This window comes from Giraffa tippelskirchi, chromosome 6 (assembly GCF_054371585.1).
Source record: "Giraffa tippelskirchi isolate mGirTip1 chromosome 6, T2T-mGirTip1v1.2.pri, whole genome shotgun sequence".
Taxonomy (NCBI): Eukaryota; Metazoa; Chordata; class Mammalia; order Artiodactyla; family Giraffidae; genus Giraffa; species Giraffa tippelskirchi.
Genome location: NC_137280.1, coordinates 57,970,028 through 57,987,804, shown reverse-complemented (window position 1 = coordinate 57,987,804; position 17,777 = coordinate 57,970,028). Strand labels below are relative to the sequence as shown.

At 47.0% G+C, this 17,777-nt stretch overlaps 2 protein-coding genes and 1 long non-coding RNA gene across 5 annotated transcripts in view; 1 reads left to right on the top strand and 2 right to left on the bottom strand.

The window, feature by feature from the left end:
• Positions 1–8,955, bottom strand: part of PRKDC (protein kinase, DNA-activated, catalytic subunit) — a 129,830-nt gene extending 120,875 nt beyond the window's left edge. For both annotated transcript variants that reach the window (XM_081498002.1, XM_081498003.1), the window contains exons 1-7: positions 8,767–8,955; positions 6,972–7,048; positions 6,775–6,867; positions 6,361–6,435; positions 5,561–5,669; positions 4,919–5,031; positions 4,729–4,828 (exon numbers count right to left, since the gene is read on the bottom strand). In XM_081498002.1, the coding sequence (XP_081354128.1) occupies positions 4,729–4,828; positions 4,919–5,031; positions 5,561–5,669; positions 6,361–6,435; positions 6,775–6,867; positions 6,972–7,048; positions 8,767–8,920 (721 nt within the window). In that variant the 5' untranslated portion in view covers positions 8,921–8,955. The remainder of the gene's footprint in view (positions 1–4,728; positions 4,829–4,918; positions 5,032–5,560; positions 5,670–6,360; positions 6,436–6,774; positions 6,868–6,971; positions 7,049–8,766) is intronic.
• A 97-nt stretch (positions 8,956–9,052) lies between these two features.
• The window catches only part of MCM4 (minichromosome maintenance complex component 4), a 12,038-nt gene continuing 3,313 nt past the window's right edge, over positions 9,053–17,777 (top strand). The window contains exons 1-13 of one of the 2 annotated variants that reach the window (XM_081498013.1): positions 9,053–9,587; positions 9,948–10,017; positions 10,140–10,229; positions 10,344–10,507; positions 10,593–10,694; positions 11,744–11,839; positions 11,924–12,019; positions 13,956–14,094; positions 14,908–15,128; positions 15,503–15,623; positions 15,991–16,250; positions 16,490–16,855; positions 17,236–17,363. In XM_081498013.1, the coding sequence (XP_081354139.1) occupies positions 9,954–10,017; positions 10,140–10,229; positions 10,344–10,507; positions 10,593–10,694; positions 11,744–11,839; positions 11,924–12,019; positions 13,956–14,094; positions 14,908–15,128; positions 15,503–15,623; positions 15,991–16,250; positions 16,490–16,855; positions 17,236–17,363 (1,847 nt within the window). In that variant the 5' untranslated portion in view covers positions 9,053–9,587; positions 9,948–9,953. Of the gene's footprint in view, positions 9,588–9,742; positions 9,776–9,947; positions 10,018–10,139; positions 10,230–10,343; positions 10,508–10,592; positions 10,695–11,743; positions 11,840–11,923; positions 12,020–13,955; positions 14,095–14,907; positions 15,129–15,502; positions 15,624–15,990; positions 16,251–16,489; positions 16,856–17,235; positions 17,364–17,777 lie in introns of those variants that run through there. The other variant, XM_081498012.1, reaches the window with a different exon arrangement.
• LOC145509372 (uncharacterized) overlaps positions 12,329–17,777 on the bottom strand; it is a 26,434-nt gene continuing 20,985 nt past the window's right edge. The window contains exons 4-6 of the long non-coding RNA XR_014056067.1: positions 17,543–17,668; positions 13,376–13,576; positions 12,329–12,524 (exon numbers count right to left, since the gene is read on the bottom strand). This is a non-coding gene — a long non-coding RNA (uncharacterized LOC145509372). The remainder of the gene's footprint in view (positions 12,525–13,375; positions 13,577–17,542; positions 17,669–17,777) is intronic.

The following is a 17,777-nucleotide window of genomic DNA, read 5'->3' as shown; positions in this document are numbered from 1 at the left end:
TGCCCCGATTTCAAACTACACTGCAAAGCTACAGTAATCAAAATGATATGGTTCTGGCACAAAAAACAGAAACATAGATCAAAGAAACAGACAAGGAAGCCCAGAAAAAACCCACATACATATGGTTAATTAATCTATGACAAAGGAGGCAAGAATATACAATGGAGAAAAGATGCCTCTTCAATAAATAGTGGTGGGAAAACTGGACAGCTACATGCAAAAGAATGAAACTTGACTCTTTTCTTACACCATATACAAAAATAAACTCAATGGATTAAAGACCTAGATCTATAATCTAAACCCACAAAACTCCTAGAAGAAACACACAGTACTCTTTGACATCAGTCTTAGCAGTACTTTTTTGATCTGTCACCTCATGCATGCATGCATGTTTGCTCAGTCATGTCTGACTCTTTTGCAATCCCATGACCTATAGCCTGCCAGGCTCCTCTGTTCCTGGGATTACCCAAGCAAGAACACTGGAGTGGGTTGCCATTTCTACTCCAGGGGATCTTCCGAACCCAGAAATCGAACCCGTATCTTTTGCATTTCCTACACTGGCAGGCAGATTCTTTATCACTGGCGCCACCTGGTAGTTACCTCACGAGAAGATAAGAAAAGCAAAAACATGCAGGACTACATCAACCTACAAGGCTTCTGCGTGGTGAAGAAAACCACCAACAAAACAGAAAAGCGGCCTGCTGAATGAGAGAAGATATTTGTAAATGATAGGTCTAATAAGGGGTTAACATCCAAAGTACACACTGAACTCAACAACTCAACACACACACAAAAAAATCAGTAAAAAAAATGAGCAGACTGTGACAACACAGGGATGTGGGATGGGGTGAGAAGTGGGAGGTAAGTTCAAGAGGGAGAGGACATATGTACACAGATGGCTGATTCATGCTGATGTTTGGCAGAAACCAAAACAATACTGTAAGGCAATAATCCTCCAATTAAACATAAATACATTTAAAACAGAAAAAATACAAAAATAAAAAATGAGAAAAGGATCTAAATAGACATTTTCCCAAAGACACACAGATGGCCAACAGGCACAAGATGCTCAACATCACTAACCAGGGGAATGCAAATCAAAACCACAAGCTCTCACCTCACACCTGTCAGAATGGCTGTCATGAAAAAGACAACAAAGAGTGCTGACAAGGATGTGGAGAAGAGAACCTCATGCACTGCTGACGGGAATGTAAACTGGTGCAGCCACTGGGGAAAACTGAGTGGAGGTTCCTCAAAAAACTAAAACTACCACATGATCCAGCATTCTACTTCGGGGTACTTATCCAAAGAAAACGGAAACAGTAATTAGAAAAGATATATGCACTCCGGTATTCATAACAGCATTATTTACAATGGCCAAAACATGGAAGCAACCTTTAAGTACCCATGCACAGAAGAATGGATAAAGAAAATGTGGTAAATGTACACGTATACGTATTTGTAGGAATACTATTCAGTCGTAAGAAAGAAGGAAGTCTTACCATCTGCCTACTACACAGATGGACCTAGAGGGCATTATGCTAAGTGAAGCAGAGTCATGGAAAGACAAGTAACACGCGATCTCCCCTAAATGTGGAATCTAAAAGAACAAAGAAACACAGAAAAACAGAAACAGATACGGAGAGCAAACCACTCGTTGCCCGAGGGAAGTGAGGGGGGAGCATGAGAGACACAGGTGACCATCAGGACGTGACACACAGTTTGGGGAGTGCAGTCAGCACTGTCATAACAACTTTGGTGACAGACATTGTGAGACTTGTCGTGGTCATTTCCTAAGGTGTCTCATCGTCAGATCACTACGCTGTACACCTGAAATAACACAATACTGTACTGCAACTACACTTCAATTAAAAAATAAAATAGAGAATTTCCTGGTTTAGAACTTGGTGCATTCACTGACGGGGTCCAAGTTCGATTCCTGGTCAGGGAACTAAGATCCCACAAGCTGCAAAGAACAGCCAGAAAAATAAATGAATAAATCATTAAAATAACACAAAGGAAGGAGTCACCTGGGTGTGCTCCTCTCTAGAGGCTTGAGGGCTGCCTTCAGTTTCTAGAAGCTGCTTGCCTTCCTTGCCTTGGGGCCCCAGCTCCATCCTCACAGCCAGCTTCTCCCGTCATAGCACCCTCACCCTGACCCTTATCCACGGTCAAGTGCCCCTGTGATCACACTGGGTTCGCCTGGACAGCCTCGTCTCAACATCCCATCTACAACCTGACTCCCCTCTGCCTCAGACCTAACAGTCGAGAGGCTGGGATCAGCATGGCATATCTTTGGAAGCCATTATTCTGTCCACCTCAGTCCAGTGTTCTAATCCAGGAAACAAACATATTACCACCTGCTTTAGTGAGTTGTTACAGGAATTTCCCTTCCAACATGAACAGGATAATCCTTAGCACATGGTTAATAAGCAATAAGTAGTATTATTTTTCTTGTTCACCAAATGTCAATTAACGCGCCAAGCAAAGACAAACAGAAATAAGCAATGTCACCTGCCACCAAGGTCAAGTGACAAAATACACAGCCTAGATGAAAAACACGTCGCAGAAAGTGCTGTAACAGAGAGGACTACAGAAGCCCAAGGAAGTGGCTTACACAGGGAAGCACAGAGGCTTCGGAAAACAGGAGATCCCTGAGCAGGAAGCTGAGAGGGCGGGATGCTCCATGGACAGGGAGCCGGAGAGAGGAGACCAAGGAGGGGAAGCAGGAGCAGCTGGGCCAGCTTCCCTACTCAGAGGCAGCAGAGACTGGGAACACCCGGTTGAAACGTTAGAAACTGCTGCTTCCTCAGGTTGAAATGATCAGATCTGGCAATTTCTTAAGTTGCAACTCAATAAAAGCAAACACATGCAGGAGGTAGAAATATCTGGCAATTATCTGAACAAAAATGGTAAGGAAGAGCAAACAAGTTCTTCTTATAATGAATTTTCTAGAATTAAAAAGTTTCATTTGTCCTTTAAAAGAAATGAATTCATTGTAATGTTCTCATAGCTAGATTATCCTCTAAGCTTAAATTGGAGATACTATAGAAGAACACTACTGACAGTACAAAGAAAATTATATTAAATAGAGTTTAAAACCAACAGGCAAGGATCTGCAGCCCAAGAATTACAAAATGCTAATGAAAGAAATCAAAGAGGACCCAACTCAACTAAACGAAGAGATGCACTGTGCTCATGGTCTGGAAGACTCAACACGGTTAAGGTATCAACTCTCCCACCAATCCACAGGTTTAGCACAAAGACCACAAATATCCAAGCAAGACTTTTTGTCGACACAGACCAATTTGTTCTAACATTTACATGGAAAGGCACAGACCTTATAATATCCAAATGATTTTTAAAAAATAAGATGTGAGAATTACAGTGGACATTTAAAGCTTACTATATAATTATATCATAAAGACAGTGTGGTGTGGGCAGGGGAACAGAGAACCAGGATCCACCCCAACAAGTGATGAGCCAATCAGCTAATGCCCAACTGGCTTTCTACAAAGACACAATGATTCAGTGATTTGGTGATGATTTCATGGATGTGGCACGAAAATCACAGGCAACCAAAGAAAAAATAAACTGAACTTCATCGAAATGACCAAATGTGCCTTTGGACATCAAATGGCACAATCAACCGAGTGAAAAGACAATCCATGGAATGGGAGAAAATGTTAGCAAATTATGATCCCATAAGGAACTGATATGCAGAATACTTAAATAACTCATACAACTCAGTAACAAAATGTTAAATGATCTGATTTTTCAAACGGGCAGAGGACCTGAATAGACATTTCAACCAAGAAGACACCTAAGTGGGCAAGAGGCACTTGTGAATACACTCAACACTAACAGCCACTGGGGAGATGCAGTGAGAAACCACCTCACACTCACTAGGAAGACTACGATCAAACAACAGGAAACAAGTACTCTGAGGATGTGAAAAGACTGTGCCCTGATGGTGGGAACAGGAATTAGTGCAGCCCCTGGAAATTACAGAACCACCACGTGGGCCAGCAAGCCCACTTCTGGGGATGCCCTAAGGGAACGCGGGGGCTCCAGGTGTTCACACAGCCATTTCCAGCAGCATCATTCACAACAGTCAAAAGAGCAGAAGCAACCCAAGTACTCATTGATGGCCCAATGGATATACGTGTACTATATCCATACAGCGGGATTCTGTTACAACAGGGGTGAACCTTGAAGACCTTATGCACAGTGAAATAAGGCAGCCACAAAGTTACCTGCTATGAGTCTATTTACATAAACTTGAAAGGACAAAGTTCAAGATGGGAGACTGAGCAGTGGCTTTGGGAGGGGTGGAGAGGAGGGGAGGGGAGGGGAGGGGATGGGGATGTGGCTACAGAAGGACAGGAGGAACAATGCTCACGCGGCTGGCTGCTCAGGGTTTCGACTGTCATGGGCACACACTAGCCCACACGTGATAAAGTGGCACAGAACTAAATTCAACACCCAAATGTGTGCACGGGAAGCAAGTGGAACCAAGCAAGACCCGAAGGTTCATTAGGCTGCACTACGTCATGACAGGCATCACCGGGAGGTGCCAGGTGAAGGATACACGTGGATCTCTGCATTGCCTCTCACAACTGCATGTGAATCTCCAATTGGTATAAAAACTCAAAAATCACACAGGAATTCATTTCAAACTAGTAGTTCTTAAATAAAGGAAGAAACTCAAGTGCCATCAAGCAATACCTTCCTCCATGGACTTGGTGAAGTTACACATAAGGGATGTCAGTCCCTTCAGACACCCCGCTAGCACCGCAAGTTTGGGTTCTCTCACTGTCGATGTCATCTGAAAGGAGAGTTTAACAAGGTTCCATAAAAAGAGAAAAGCCCACCAGACACAAGGAAGCAGAAAAGAAGATCATAAAGTTTATCATACCTGGGTCTTAAGTTCACCCAGAAAAGCCCGGAAGAGTTTATCTGAATTGTTTATCATCTCACTTGGATGAACTTCACCTAATACTCCTAGGAGCTCATATACTTTTTCTAAAACTGAAAAATAAATTTTAGACAAATTAAGGCCTAACATTAAGTAAATTAAGCAAAAATCCACAAATAAGGAGAGGATTTTACTTCAAAATAATTTTAACAATAAGCCCCACAAACTATCTAGTTTTATGTACTGAATGTTTCCTGATATATTTTATGTGAATTTATTATTATAAGCTAAATTATATTTGACATGTGAGTTTTCTATTTGAAGAAATCATTTTGTATAGATTAAAATTTTTATAAGCAGATTTAACACATTGTTTCTGTTTCCATTTTGGTTTCTTTTCAGCAAAAAGAATTCATCTGTATTAAATCAGAAGGAAATCCAAAAAAAGGAGAACCGATTCATTTTTTTGTGCAGTAGAAACTAACACAATGTTGTAAAGCAACTATGCTCCAATAAAAATTTTAAAAAAAAAGTTCATCTGTAAAACATAAATACCTTGGCAGAAAAAAAAATCCAAGTTTTACACTAATAACTTTTTAAATTTTTTAAAACATTTTAATGTCACATTTAATTACATCTTACCTGTATCTGGTATTTTTGCTTTCAATGCAAGTTCTCCATAGAATTTGGTAAATAACTCTCCAACTCTTAATTCATCCATGAGTCTAGAACTCCTCAAAGTCTGAAGTAACTGAGAGAACACGCGTTAGCAGAGTCGAGGAGGAAGCAACAGAAGGCTTCCATCTATTGCACCTGTTTGCACACAGCCATGTTCCACAGCCATGGTCTCCAGGCACTCACGCTCAGCGTCAAGCTAGGTTATGTGGGATGAGGGGCTGAGGTAGGTGGTGGAAAAACAGGGGAGACCAAGTGGAAAGGGATGTAGACTTAATTTCACCTTCCCAAGAAAATTATCCTACAACTAGACCCATTCTCTCAGAGGCACTTAAGGACCAACAAGACCCAAAGAAATTCTACAACAGAGATGCAAGAAAAGATATGCATCTAAGCAGAGACCCAGGTGAGAGTGAGCCCAACGACCACGTACACAACACACAAGACCCTTCGCAGTGTGAGTGTAAGGTTTCAAGAAAACATTCAAGAACACAATGAGGTGAATCTGGGCAAGTCTCAGCAGCATTAGGTTTTCAGGGTAAGAAATAGACATCTTCCCTTCTTGCCCCTCACAGCCCAAATTCTTCCTCTGCTACCCAGAGCGGTGTGAGGGCAGAACACCAAGGTGCTACTGGGTGATAGGTGGAAACAGGTACCTTCTCACACTAATGGGAGTCCTCAGCATCTCTCACCCGCAACTCTAATTTTCAGTTCAACTTATATGTTTACCATAAAATACACGTACTTCGAAATACTTTTTAAATTACCTTAATAAGAAGTTCCAGCGCCGGAATTCTACATTTAGCAGCTTTATCTTTCGTGTAAACACTGGTACAAGTATTCTAGGTTTTAAAAGGAGACATCAAAATCATCAATAAAATATTACTTCTTATAACTAAGACTTAAACAATAGCTAAATCTACACCTGGAAGAAGAAATACCAATACTTGACATACTACACTTTAATAGTTTTCCACAAGGGCCTCAGCTCATTAAATTTTTAAACAATTAGCCACTTAATTTTTAACACAATCAAGCAAAAATAAGTAAACTCCCCAACAAGAAAGGCAGAAATAAAATTAACTTAACCATGTTAAGTTATGATGTAAGTTACTATGTAACTTTCCATGTAAGTTAAAAGAGGTACTGATATATAAAGAGGTAAGTTTTTTCCTCCTTACCTTAATATCTAGAGAATAAGGTGTGATCTTCTGGCCAATTTTTTCTAAGAAAACACATAAAAACTTTAGGGCTTCTTCTCTACAATCACGAAACTATAATAAAAGAAATAAACATTACGGAAACATGGGCCAAAAAAAAGTCACTTCAACATGAAGAAACATACACTAGAAGAGCAAAATGAAAATCATCAACTTACTTCATCAATGCTAAGTGATTTCCGAACAAATACAAGCAAGCCAAAATCTTTGGAAAAAACTAAGGAAGTGTGTAACGCTGGAGAAAAGGAAAAAAAAAAACAAGTAAGAGAGCTGCCAAGGTTCTCCATAAACGCACACTAAAGGTGATGCTTGTTTCTCAATTCAGCCCCATTAAGTGACAAAACACAAGCCTAAGTCTGCTTTGACCAGGAAAACGGGAAATTCTAGACAATGTTCCACAGTAATAAGGTCAAATAATGGCTCCAGAGGCCAGAACCGTGATGCCTAGTGTCACACCTGTGCACGTGCTAACTTTACACAGCAAATGACGATTAGGTTGCAAATGGAATTAAGGCTGCCAATCATCTGACTTTAAACTGGGGAGTGCCCTGGGTCATCAGGGCTTCCCTTGTGGCTCAGCTGGTAAACAATCTGCCTGCAATGTGGGAGACCTGGGTTCCATCCCTGGGTTGGGAAGATCCCCAGGAGAAGAGAAAGGCTACCCACTCCAGTATTCCGGCCTGGAGAATTCCATGGACTGTACAGCCCATGGGGTCTCAAAGAGTTGCTCACAACTGAGCGACCTTCACTTCACTTCACTTCATTTCTGGGTCATCAAGGGAGCCCAATGCAGTCACAAGGGCCCTCACAACTGGATGGGGGAAAAGGAGATGGGAAGGCAGGCAAGTAGGACAGGTTCCAGGCATCTTACTTGACCCTCTGCCACTGGCTTTGAAGATGGTGGAAGCGGGGAGGAGGGGTAGCGTGATCCAAGAAATGCAGGTGTCTTCTGGAAACAAGGAATGCCAGAAGAAAGAAGGAACCTCAGTGCTACAACTGCAAGGAACTGAGTTCTGCTAACAACCTGAATGAAAGGAAATGAATTCTCTCCCAGGGGCTTCAAAAAAGGAGTGGCCCAGCCTGCTGCCTCGGTTTTAGCTTCGGTTTTAGCTTGATGAGATCCCTGCTGGCTTCCAACCACAGACTGGTAACCGACAAACCTGTGCTGTTGTAAACACTCAGTTTGTGGTGTGTTTCAGGACCAATAGGAAACTAGTGCACAGCCCTACAATCCCTCAAGTGAAAGGACACATCCTGGATAGAGTGAACCGGGAACTGCTTTAGGACAAGGTTACTAAAGGAACAAAACTGAACTCTTAGAACAGACTGGAAAGCATTTACACAGTGATGCTGTCCTCATGAACACACCCTGACAGTCTGTAGGTACTACACAGCAACCTCTTTAAGGCTTTATTTCTCTTCTTTATTAACAATGACGTTTTCGGAAGAAAATCTCATCTTCTAATTAAGAGGAAGCATCATGAGGAAAGTCTGCATGTTTGTGTTTTTAAAAGGGAGTGTCACAGAAGTTTTCACGCACTGACACGCTAAAAATGCTAAAAGGCACTTCTGCTGCAAAGGGTCAAGTTCTTACCCAGGCGTAAGTCAAGAGTTAAAAGAAGAGCATGACTTGTTTCTCAAAAGAAGGAACAGCAAAACTGGGGTTTGGAAAAGGTGCTGGTGGGTTGAGGCGACAATCAGGTGGAAGAACATAAAAACTTTCCTCTCATCGTCGCTCCCCACCGTGGTTAGCAGTGATGCCAAATTCAAAGCATTTCCACCACCTCAGGCTTTTAAATACCTTTCCTCTGGAGTTAAGAAAAGAGGCAGTTGACGAACACTTTACACAAATCACAAATTCCCACGGGCCAGTTCAAGCACCACCCCGGGTGCCCACTCGGACTCGAGCGGGCTGCCGGGCACCGGCCGTCAGGAGCCCGAAGCCATACCCACCCAGCAGAGCGGGGCCTGAGCGCAGCACGCACTCCTGCCCCAGGCCCCGCAACAGCTGACCACTGGCCACCGCCGCGCCGCAGCGATCGGCAGCGGACAGGGACTCCTGTAGCTGCAGCAAGGAGCCCCGCACGCCAGACCCCGAATCGGCCATAACCTCCAGCCGCGACCACCGCTCTCCCTGCCGGGACCGGAAGTGCCGCGGGGCGGCAAGGGGAGGGAAAGGGCGGGGAGGGGCGGATTTTCCGGCGCGTGCGCACAGCTGCCTGGGCCCGGACCTGCCCCTAAGACTGGGGGTGGAGGTGCTTGGCTGAATGGGGCCTTAGTGGGCCGGGGAGGGGGGATCCATGATCCCTGAGCACACCCAGCCTGGGCCCCGTAGTGCTCCGGGCTCGGATGCGGGCGTGGGGGTCCCTGCTGGAGATCCTCGAGGAGGTGGCCTGCCCTGTAGGACCGGCGGCTTAGACATGCTAAGTTAAGATACACAGAGCACAATGCATTCAAACTTCGGGAGAGCCAGGAACCCAACCGCTCGACCTCCGGAAGTAGATGCGGAGGACAGGTGGCGAGTTGGAGGTGACCAAGTGCCAGAGGCACAAAGAGACAGGCGAGGGCTCGGGTCAGGGGCCACCGCTAGCCCTTGGTAACAGGGGTCGGGGTGGGAGCGGTCGTTTGAAATCCCAAGGGACAATGGAACTACTCCTAGCACCCAGCCGTGGAGGCCGGCCCGGAACGCGGCCTCCACAGATTTCCCGCGAAATCGCGTTCCGGTTGCGGGCAAGACCATTCTAGAGGGGGAGCGCCGAGCCAGTTGTGCGTAGGTAGGTGCCCTGCGGGGCGCGGGCTGAGTCCGTCTAGTCCCCCTATCGCTGCCCAGTGGTGCCTCCCGGGGGCGTGGCCGCGCGAGGACGCTGCTGCGATTGGTGGGCCGCCTCTGGGGGCGGAGCCAACGGTGCCGCCGGCGGGAAATCTGCTTACGGCTGAAGGGGAACTGAAACGCGCACCTTAGGTGGGCCCAGGCCGAGCCGTGGGGGTTGGCTGGGGTTGGCGGGGGTGGGCCGGGGTCGGCCGGCGGGGGGGGGCGGGGGGTTGTAAGTTGAGGGGAGGGAAGACCGGAGCGAGGGAAGAGGGGCGGGGGTCTGTAGGGAGCGTCCACGCCAACCCGCGTCCCTGTTGCGCAGCCCGCCATGTCGTCTCCTGCATCTACCCCGAGCCGCCGCGGCTCCCGGCGGGCCACCCCAGCTCAGCCACGTGAGTGTCTGGTCCCTGCTGTGCCCCGCGGAGTCCCCGGGGAGGGCGGGCGGTGCCGGGTCAGCCCCCGTGCAGGCCCAGTGCCGCCCGCGCCAACGCCGCGGTGCCCTCCACCCCCACAGGCCAGGACCCCTTGTCGTCCGGAGAGCCGCAGCCGCTGCCCTCGTCACCTGGCGCCGAGCCCCGCACCCCGTCCCGCGCGCCGCCCGCAGGTAGGTGCGCTGTCTGGTGGGGAGGCGGGGGTGGGGGGGTGGAGTCGAGGGGGGAGTGGACGCCGCGCTGGGCTCCTTCCGCCTCCCGCTCACCCGTGTGGATGCGGTCCCCAGCGGCCCCCCTGGACCTGGACATGAGCTCGCCGCTGACCTACGGCACCCCCAGCTCGCGAGTGGAGGGGACCCCGAGGAGCGGCGTGCGCGGCACTCCGGTGCGGCAGAGACCCGACCTGGGCTCGGCCCGGAAGGGGCTGCAGGTGGACCTGCACTCGGACGGGGTGAGTCCAGGGCCGGTCGGGGCGCGGTGCGGTGCGCGATGCGGGCAGTCCCCCGAATCCGCTCCCGTCACCTTTTAATGTGCAGGCGGCCGCAGAAGATACAGTGGCGAGCGAGCAGTCTTTGGGCCAAAAACTCGTGATTTGGGGAACAGATGTAAACGTGGCAACGTGCAAAGAAAACTTTCAGGTGAGGTATTTTTCCTCCAAGCTTCGAAAATATGGGAGCAAGTGTGTGTGACCTATGTCCAAGTGCCCCAGTGTTTAAACACAGATGCTTACGTGGCTCAGGATCATAGATGTAGTTTTTAGGAAGAAAAAACATTTATGTTTGTCTTGAAATTCTGACACCACTCCTACTTTTATTTTTGTGTAGTCGAGTTGGCTTACAATATCCTGTTAGTTTCAGATATATAGCAAAGTGATTTAGTTACAGTGATACATTTTCTTTCTGATTTTATTTCATTATAGGTTACTAATAAGATATTGAACATAGTTTCTTGTGCTGTATAGTAGATCCTTGTTGCTTTTCTATTTTACATAAAGTAGTTTGTGTTTGCCAACCCCATACTGCTAATTTATCCCTCCCTTCCCCTCACCCCCTCCTCTTTGGTAACCACACATTTCTTTTCTGTGTGAGTCTCTTTCTGTTTTGTATGTAGACTCATTTGTGTTATTTTTTAGATTACAGACATAAGTCATAGTGATACATAGTATTTGTCTTTCTCCGATTTACTTCATTAAATATAGTATTGTCTGCACCTATCCATGTTGCTGCAAGTGGCCAATTTTCATTTTTTATGGCTGAGTAGTAGTCCATTTTATATAAACACATATACGTCACTGTGTGTGTGTGTCTGTCTGTGCCTGAGTTTTGTTGCCACACTGGGGCTCTTCGTTGCAGTGAGCAGGGGCTACTGTCTAGTTGCGGTACGTGGCCTTCTCACTACTGTGGCTTCTTTTGTTGCAGAGCATGGGCCCTAGGTTGTGTGAGCTTCAGTAGTTGCAGGGCTTAGTTGCCTCCAGCATGTGGGCTCTTCCAAAGGGTGGTTCTCACATTCCCTGCATTGGCAGGTGAATTCTTCACCACTGGACCACCAGGGAAGTCCCATCACATGTTCTTAAGCCAATTGTCTATTGATGGGCACTGAAAAAGAGACATTCATCCCAGTGCCCATAACTTGAGTAGCTGCTTATTCCTAACGGCATTAAGTTTAATGTTTCTCCCTCTATGTTTAGAGATTTCTTCAGCGTTTCATTGATCCTCTGGCTAAAGAAGAAGAAAGTGTTGGGATAGACATTACTGAACCTCTGTACATGCAGCGACTTGGAGAGGTAATGAAATATGCTTACCTAAAAATTCAAATTAACTGTTTTAAAACAATTAGCAGAATATAACTTGTTTGTTCTATTCTATAGATTAATGTAACTGGAGAGCCGTTTTTAAATGTAAACTGTGAACACATAAAATCATTTGACACAAATCTCTACAGACAGCTCATCTGCTACCCACAGGTAAGAATTTGGTCTTGACCTTGGCAGACTGCAGTAAACATCTAGAACATCTGCAGGGTTTCTGGATAGCAGTCTTCTCAGTAACAGAATATGCCTCCAGAGTGCCTGTGTGTGTGTACACTATGGGTGATGAGAGGATGGGACAAATTGAGAGCATAGTAGTGAGGAGGGTGTGTGTGTGTAGGGTGTGTGTGTGTACACTTATGGCTGATTCACATTGTACAGTAGAAACTAACACAATATTGTAAAGTAATTATACTCCAATTACAAAAAAATAAATGAACATATAACCATCATACAACACAGCAATTGCATGTTTGGAAATTTATCCCAGAGAAACAAAAGCTTATATTCACATAAAAACCTGTACACAGATGTTCATAGCTGGAATCAGCCTCGATGTCCTTCAGGTCAGTTGTGGGCAAACAGCTGTGGTGTGGCCAGTCTGGAACATGCCTCAGATGTAAACCATACTGCAACTTGGATGGATCCCACAGGAGCTGTGCTGAGTGAAAAAAGGCAATTCCAAAAGGTTACACACAACATGGTTCTACTTACATAACATTTGACATAACAGAATTTTAGAGATGGGCGGATGAGTAGTTGCTTAGGGTTATGGGGAAGGAATGGGGGAGGGGGAGCTCAGTATACTGGTGACAAAGGGACAACACAGGACTCTTGGTGGCTTTGAAGGACTATTCAGTACCTTAACTATGATGACAGATTCATGAACTTATGCAGGTGATAGAATTGATAGAACTTAATATACACACATATATATACAAGAGTGAACACACATAAAACTGGGAAATCTGAATGTAAGTGAATTGTACCAACTTAATATATCGTCGTGATATTAGACTATTTGCAAAATGTTATCATTAATGGAACCTGGGCAAAGTTAGGGATCTTTGTATTCTTAAACCTGCATGTGTATCTACAATTATCCCAATAAAAAAGGCAATGAAAATTTAAAAGAAATTTTTTTTATAAATAGGATATGCCTCAAAGAGCCTTTTTTTTCCTTTTTCTCTTTTTTCCTTTGGCCATGCTTCATGGCATGTGGGATCTTAGTTCCCCAACCAGGGATCAAACCCATACCCCCTGCAGTGGAAGTTGAGTCTTAATGATGAGACCACCAAGAAATTTCCCTCAAAACTCCTTAAACCATGTTCTTTCTTTAAGTTGAACACGTTTTTTTACACATTAACATTGGAAATCAAGATACGTGTTCCTTTTGCTGGCATGTCATAGTTTGATTGACAGTGTTTCTTAGTATATCAGGTAATGGTGACTCAGTCAATAGTGTGTTGGGTTTGATGATATAAAATATCTTAAATGGAAACGTTTACACACCTGCTGTGTCTTAACAGGATATGTTAACCATACTGCAGTCTTTTCTGGGTTTGAGGTCAGGCTTTATCAACAAAGCATCAGCTACACTGATTCAACTAATAGCTGTAGACTTTGGAGGCACGCATACTTGGTATCTTGATTTTGCTGAATTGCTGTGTAACCTTGGCCCAGTTCCTCAGCTTCCGAGCTGCATTTCCTCATCTACAGAACGGAGAACAGGTGTTAACAAATTTGAGTAAGAATTATGATTTAACCTAATCTTGCTATCATTTTGATATGGAGGAAAAGACATGAAAGTATGGGCTTGTGTTACTAATTAAAAGCCTATAGTCATGCCAGCACAGCCTGAAGGAACTACTGTAGACTCACCTTTCTTTAAGTCAAGTGAGAAAGTGCTGACGTGTGAGATTCCGGTGTGCCCAAGGGTTTGTGAACTGCACATGGGTGATTTCTAGGGTAATGCTTCTGGATTATACCATGTTCTTTTGTTTTTATACCTTGCTAATGTCAGTTGCTTTATTGTATTTAATGCTAAGCTAAAGATATAAGCATAGCTCGGCATCCTACTTTTCTTTTTCAGGAAGTCATCCCAACTTTTGACATGGCAGTCAATGAGATCTTCTTTGACCGCTACCCTGACTCAATCTTAGAGCATCAGATTCAAGTGAGACCGTTCAACGCCTTGAAGACTAAGAATATGAGGAACCTGAATCCAGAAGGTACCGTCTTTCCCCCAGTTTTATTGAGATAACCTTGACATACAGAAGGTAATGTTTTTAATAGGAAAATACCTTACGTGAGAGTCACTTCACCAAGGAAGCTTAAAAGAATTGGTGACAGTGATGGTGGTGGACTGTGAGTTGACAGAAACCAGGAGCAAGCTCTGTTGTGCCATATGCTTGTACGTCCACCATACCTTTTTTTGTTAATAACAAAATTATATAAAAGATGTAATTTTTGATAGTTTTGTATCTTCAGGTAAACTTACCCAATGATGATAGTTTTACAGTTACTTTACTAAGTAGTCACTTTCTCAGAATCATTGTAGAAAACAGATCTATAAAATGTGGTCTCTTCCCTGGTGCATAGGAGGAAGTCTGGTTTGGGAAGTAAGAGAAGAGGCAGAAGAACAGTGTAGGGGTCTTAGCCCAGGGAGACGGCGCACTCTGGGCCCCGATCGGAAGGGTTTGCAGCCGAAGGCTTGGAAAACAGACCTGAAGCTTAAAATTATCACAAGCACATGGGCTCTTGCAGCCGCGTCATAAGTCTAGTCATCCCCAGGCAGCCTTGGGCTGGCTGAGCTCGGTGTTTGAGGGGTTGAGAGGAATCTGGCTGGACACAGGAGGGGCGTTCCAGGCCAGAGCTGAGGGTGCCCAGCGAGGTGTCGGTGCTCTGGCCACAGCGTCTCCTGTGACTCTAGCACCCCTGTGCGGCCTGCGGTGAGGTCCTCTGGGGCTGGACAGCAGACCCAGATCCTCGGGGAGGAGCTGGGACGCCTGGCTGGGACAAGCCGCATTCTCTCTGCCTTGCAGACATCGATCAGCTCATCGCCATTAGTGGCATGGTGATCAGGACATCCCAGCTGATTCCAGAGATGCAGGAGGCCTTCTTCCAGTGCCAAGTGTGCGCCCACACGGCCCGCGTGGAGATAGACCGCGGCCGCATCGCCGAGCCCTGCGTGTGTGAGCGCTGCCACACCAGCCACAGCATGGCCCTCATTCACAACCGCTCCATGTTCTCCGACAAGCAGATGGTGCGTGTCCCCTCCATGTGGCCTGTCTTTGTTCTGCCCCTGCTGGGTCCTCTGAAGCCCATTGTAACCTGTCCACTCATGTGGCCCTAAAACCGTGCTTTCTGACTGGGTTGACCTGGAAGGGAGTACCTCCCAGAATGAACTAGAAAAGCAGGCAGAGGATGATGCAGGCGTACCCACCGCAGCCCTGATGTGGCCACCCCACCCCCACATGGGGGAGCGTTTAATCAACATTCCCAGAATGGAGGTGAGACTGAGTTTCTGGAGACTAGTGTGTTGTGGTGAGCACAGCCATCTTCCAGAGCAACGTCCCTGGGGCAGTGGAGGTGCTGGGTATCTGGACGTCCTGAGATGTCCATTCCCTGTCCTTCCAGATCAAGCTCCAGGAGTCTCCCGAAGACATGCCCGCAGGGCAGACACCGCACACGGTCGTCCTCTTCGCTCACAATGACCTCGTGGACAAGGTCCAGCCTGGAGACAGAGTGCACATCACAGGTGAGGGGTTCCACCATCTGACCTCAGATGTGGTGCCTGCCCAGACAGTAGGCTGTCTTCCTGCTGTTGTCCAAAATAACTAGTGAGCGACTTTAAATATGTGAGCTTTTTGGATTTCCTTTCTTTTTAAGGCTTTTGGAACAGGATTTTAGTATTTTTAGTCAAATTATTAATAACTACATTCACTTAAAGAGAAATGAGAATTCTGTCTCCCACTGCGATGCACTGAACACAGCAGTGAGCAGGCGCCATGTGGAGGTGGGGGTCTCGAGTCAGCCTCACGGCTGTGCTCAGAGCCCCCAGAGCCCTGCTCACCACGCTCTGGGCTGCGAGCAGGCGGGTGAGAGGGTGTCCTTTGTGCCCTCAGGCATCTATCGAGCCGTCCCCATTCGCATCAACCCCAGAGTGAGCAACGTGAAGTCCGTCTACAAAACCCACATTGATGTCATTCACTACCGGAAGACCGACTCAAAGCGTCTGCATGGCCTTGACGAAGAAGCAGAGCAGAAACTTTTCTCCGAGAAACGTGTGGAGTTGCTCAAAGAGCTTTCCAGGAAGCCAGACATCTATGAGAGGCTTGCATCTGCCCTGGCGCCAAGCATCTATGAGCATGAAGATATAAAGAAGGTAACTGACCTCGAAAGGCGTCTTGCTTATGGCCAGACCTGAAAGCTCAAGGTCAGATGGTGTGAACACCTGGAAAGGCTGAGCCTCGGCCCCGAGGGTGGGACAGGGGCCGCACCCTCATCTCCACCCCCGGCTCACCCATTTCCAGGCAGGCCCCACCGTGTCACATTTGCTCAGCCCTCTGCCTCTCCACCGCCCACCTCAGGTGAGTGCTGAGACCTATCTGTCCGTCTGTCCAGGGAATCTTGCTTCAACTCTTCGGTGGGACGAGAAAGGATTTCAGCCACACGGGGAGGGGCAAGTTCCGCGCAGAGATCAACATCCTGCTGTGTGGGGACCCAGGGACCAGCAAGTCCCAGCTGCTGCAGTACGTGCACAACCTGGTCCCGCGGGGCCAGTACACGTCCGGGAAGGGCTCCAGCGCCGTGGGCCTCACCGCCTACGTCATGAAGGACCCTGAGACGCGGCAGCTGGTGTTGCAGACCGGCGCCCTGGTGCTGAGTGACAATGGCATCTGCTGCATCGACGAGTTCGACAAGATGAATGAGAGCACACGCTCCGTGCTGCACGAGGTCATGGAGCAGCAGACACTGTCCATCGCCAAGGTCAGCCACCCACCCGTTCTGATGTCTGCGTGGGGGTGGGGGGCAGGGCCGGAACCATAGCCTCTGGACTTGCAGCTCGGAGACTGGCCAACACTCTGCTGTCAGGTCCCAGCCCACCTGAGTGTACTCTGCAGGATCTGTGTCCTCTGTGCGCTACTAACTTCTAACGCCTAGCACTTATAGAACTTGAGTTCGTCCTAAATCTCACACCAGGGGTTTGGTTTCTGAGAAGGACGCAGTCACAGCAAATGTTTACCTCCATCTGTTTGGCGTGAACCCCAGCTCAGGGGTCCCTGGCAGAGGCCACCTGGGGCAGGGGCTCCCAGATCCTGCTGTCCTCAGCGTGAGACTGCTGACCGCGCAATCCATCCCTTCGGCAGGCTGGGATCATCTGTCAGCTCAACGCCCGCACCTCCATCCTGGCAGCAGCAAACCCAATCGAGTCTCAGTGGAATCCGAAAAAAACCACCATTGAAAATATCCAGCTGCCCCACACACTCTTATCAAGGTATGACAGCACATGTTCGTCAAACATAGTTTTGTTTTACTCATCTGTTGAAGGATCAGGGTGAGGGTGAGAAGGAAATAACCAGGATTAACACAGCCAGTCGTTAGCTCTTCATGCCGGCATGGTCTGCATGTCTGCTTAGTCATGGGTCCTGAGGTGAGGACCATGCTTTTGCTCACCTTGATGCACACTCGTTTCTTGAAGCAGTTGGGGTCTGTCTGCTCCATTCTGTCGGAAGCCCACCTCTCGCCGGTCTCGGTCCTATAGCCGCTGTAGACAGTCCACAAAGTGCAGAGAGTAGCTTCCTGCAGTAGACAAGGGTCTGAGAGCTGCATTTGTGGGAGGAGAGACATGTGACCCAGGCTTCCCCTCAAGGATGGATGTATTTCATAAACGGGTTTTAGACTTTGGTTA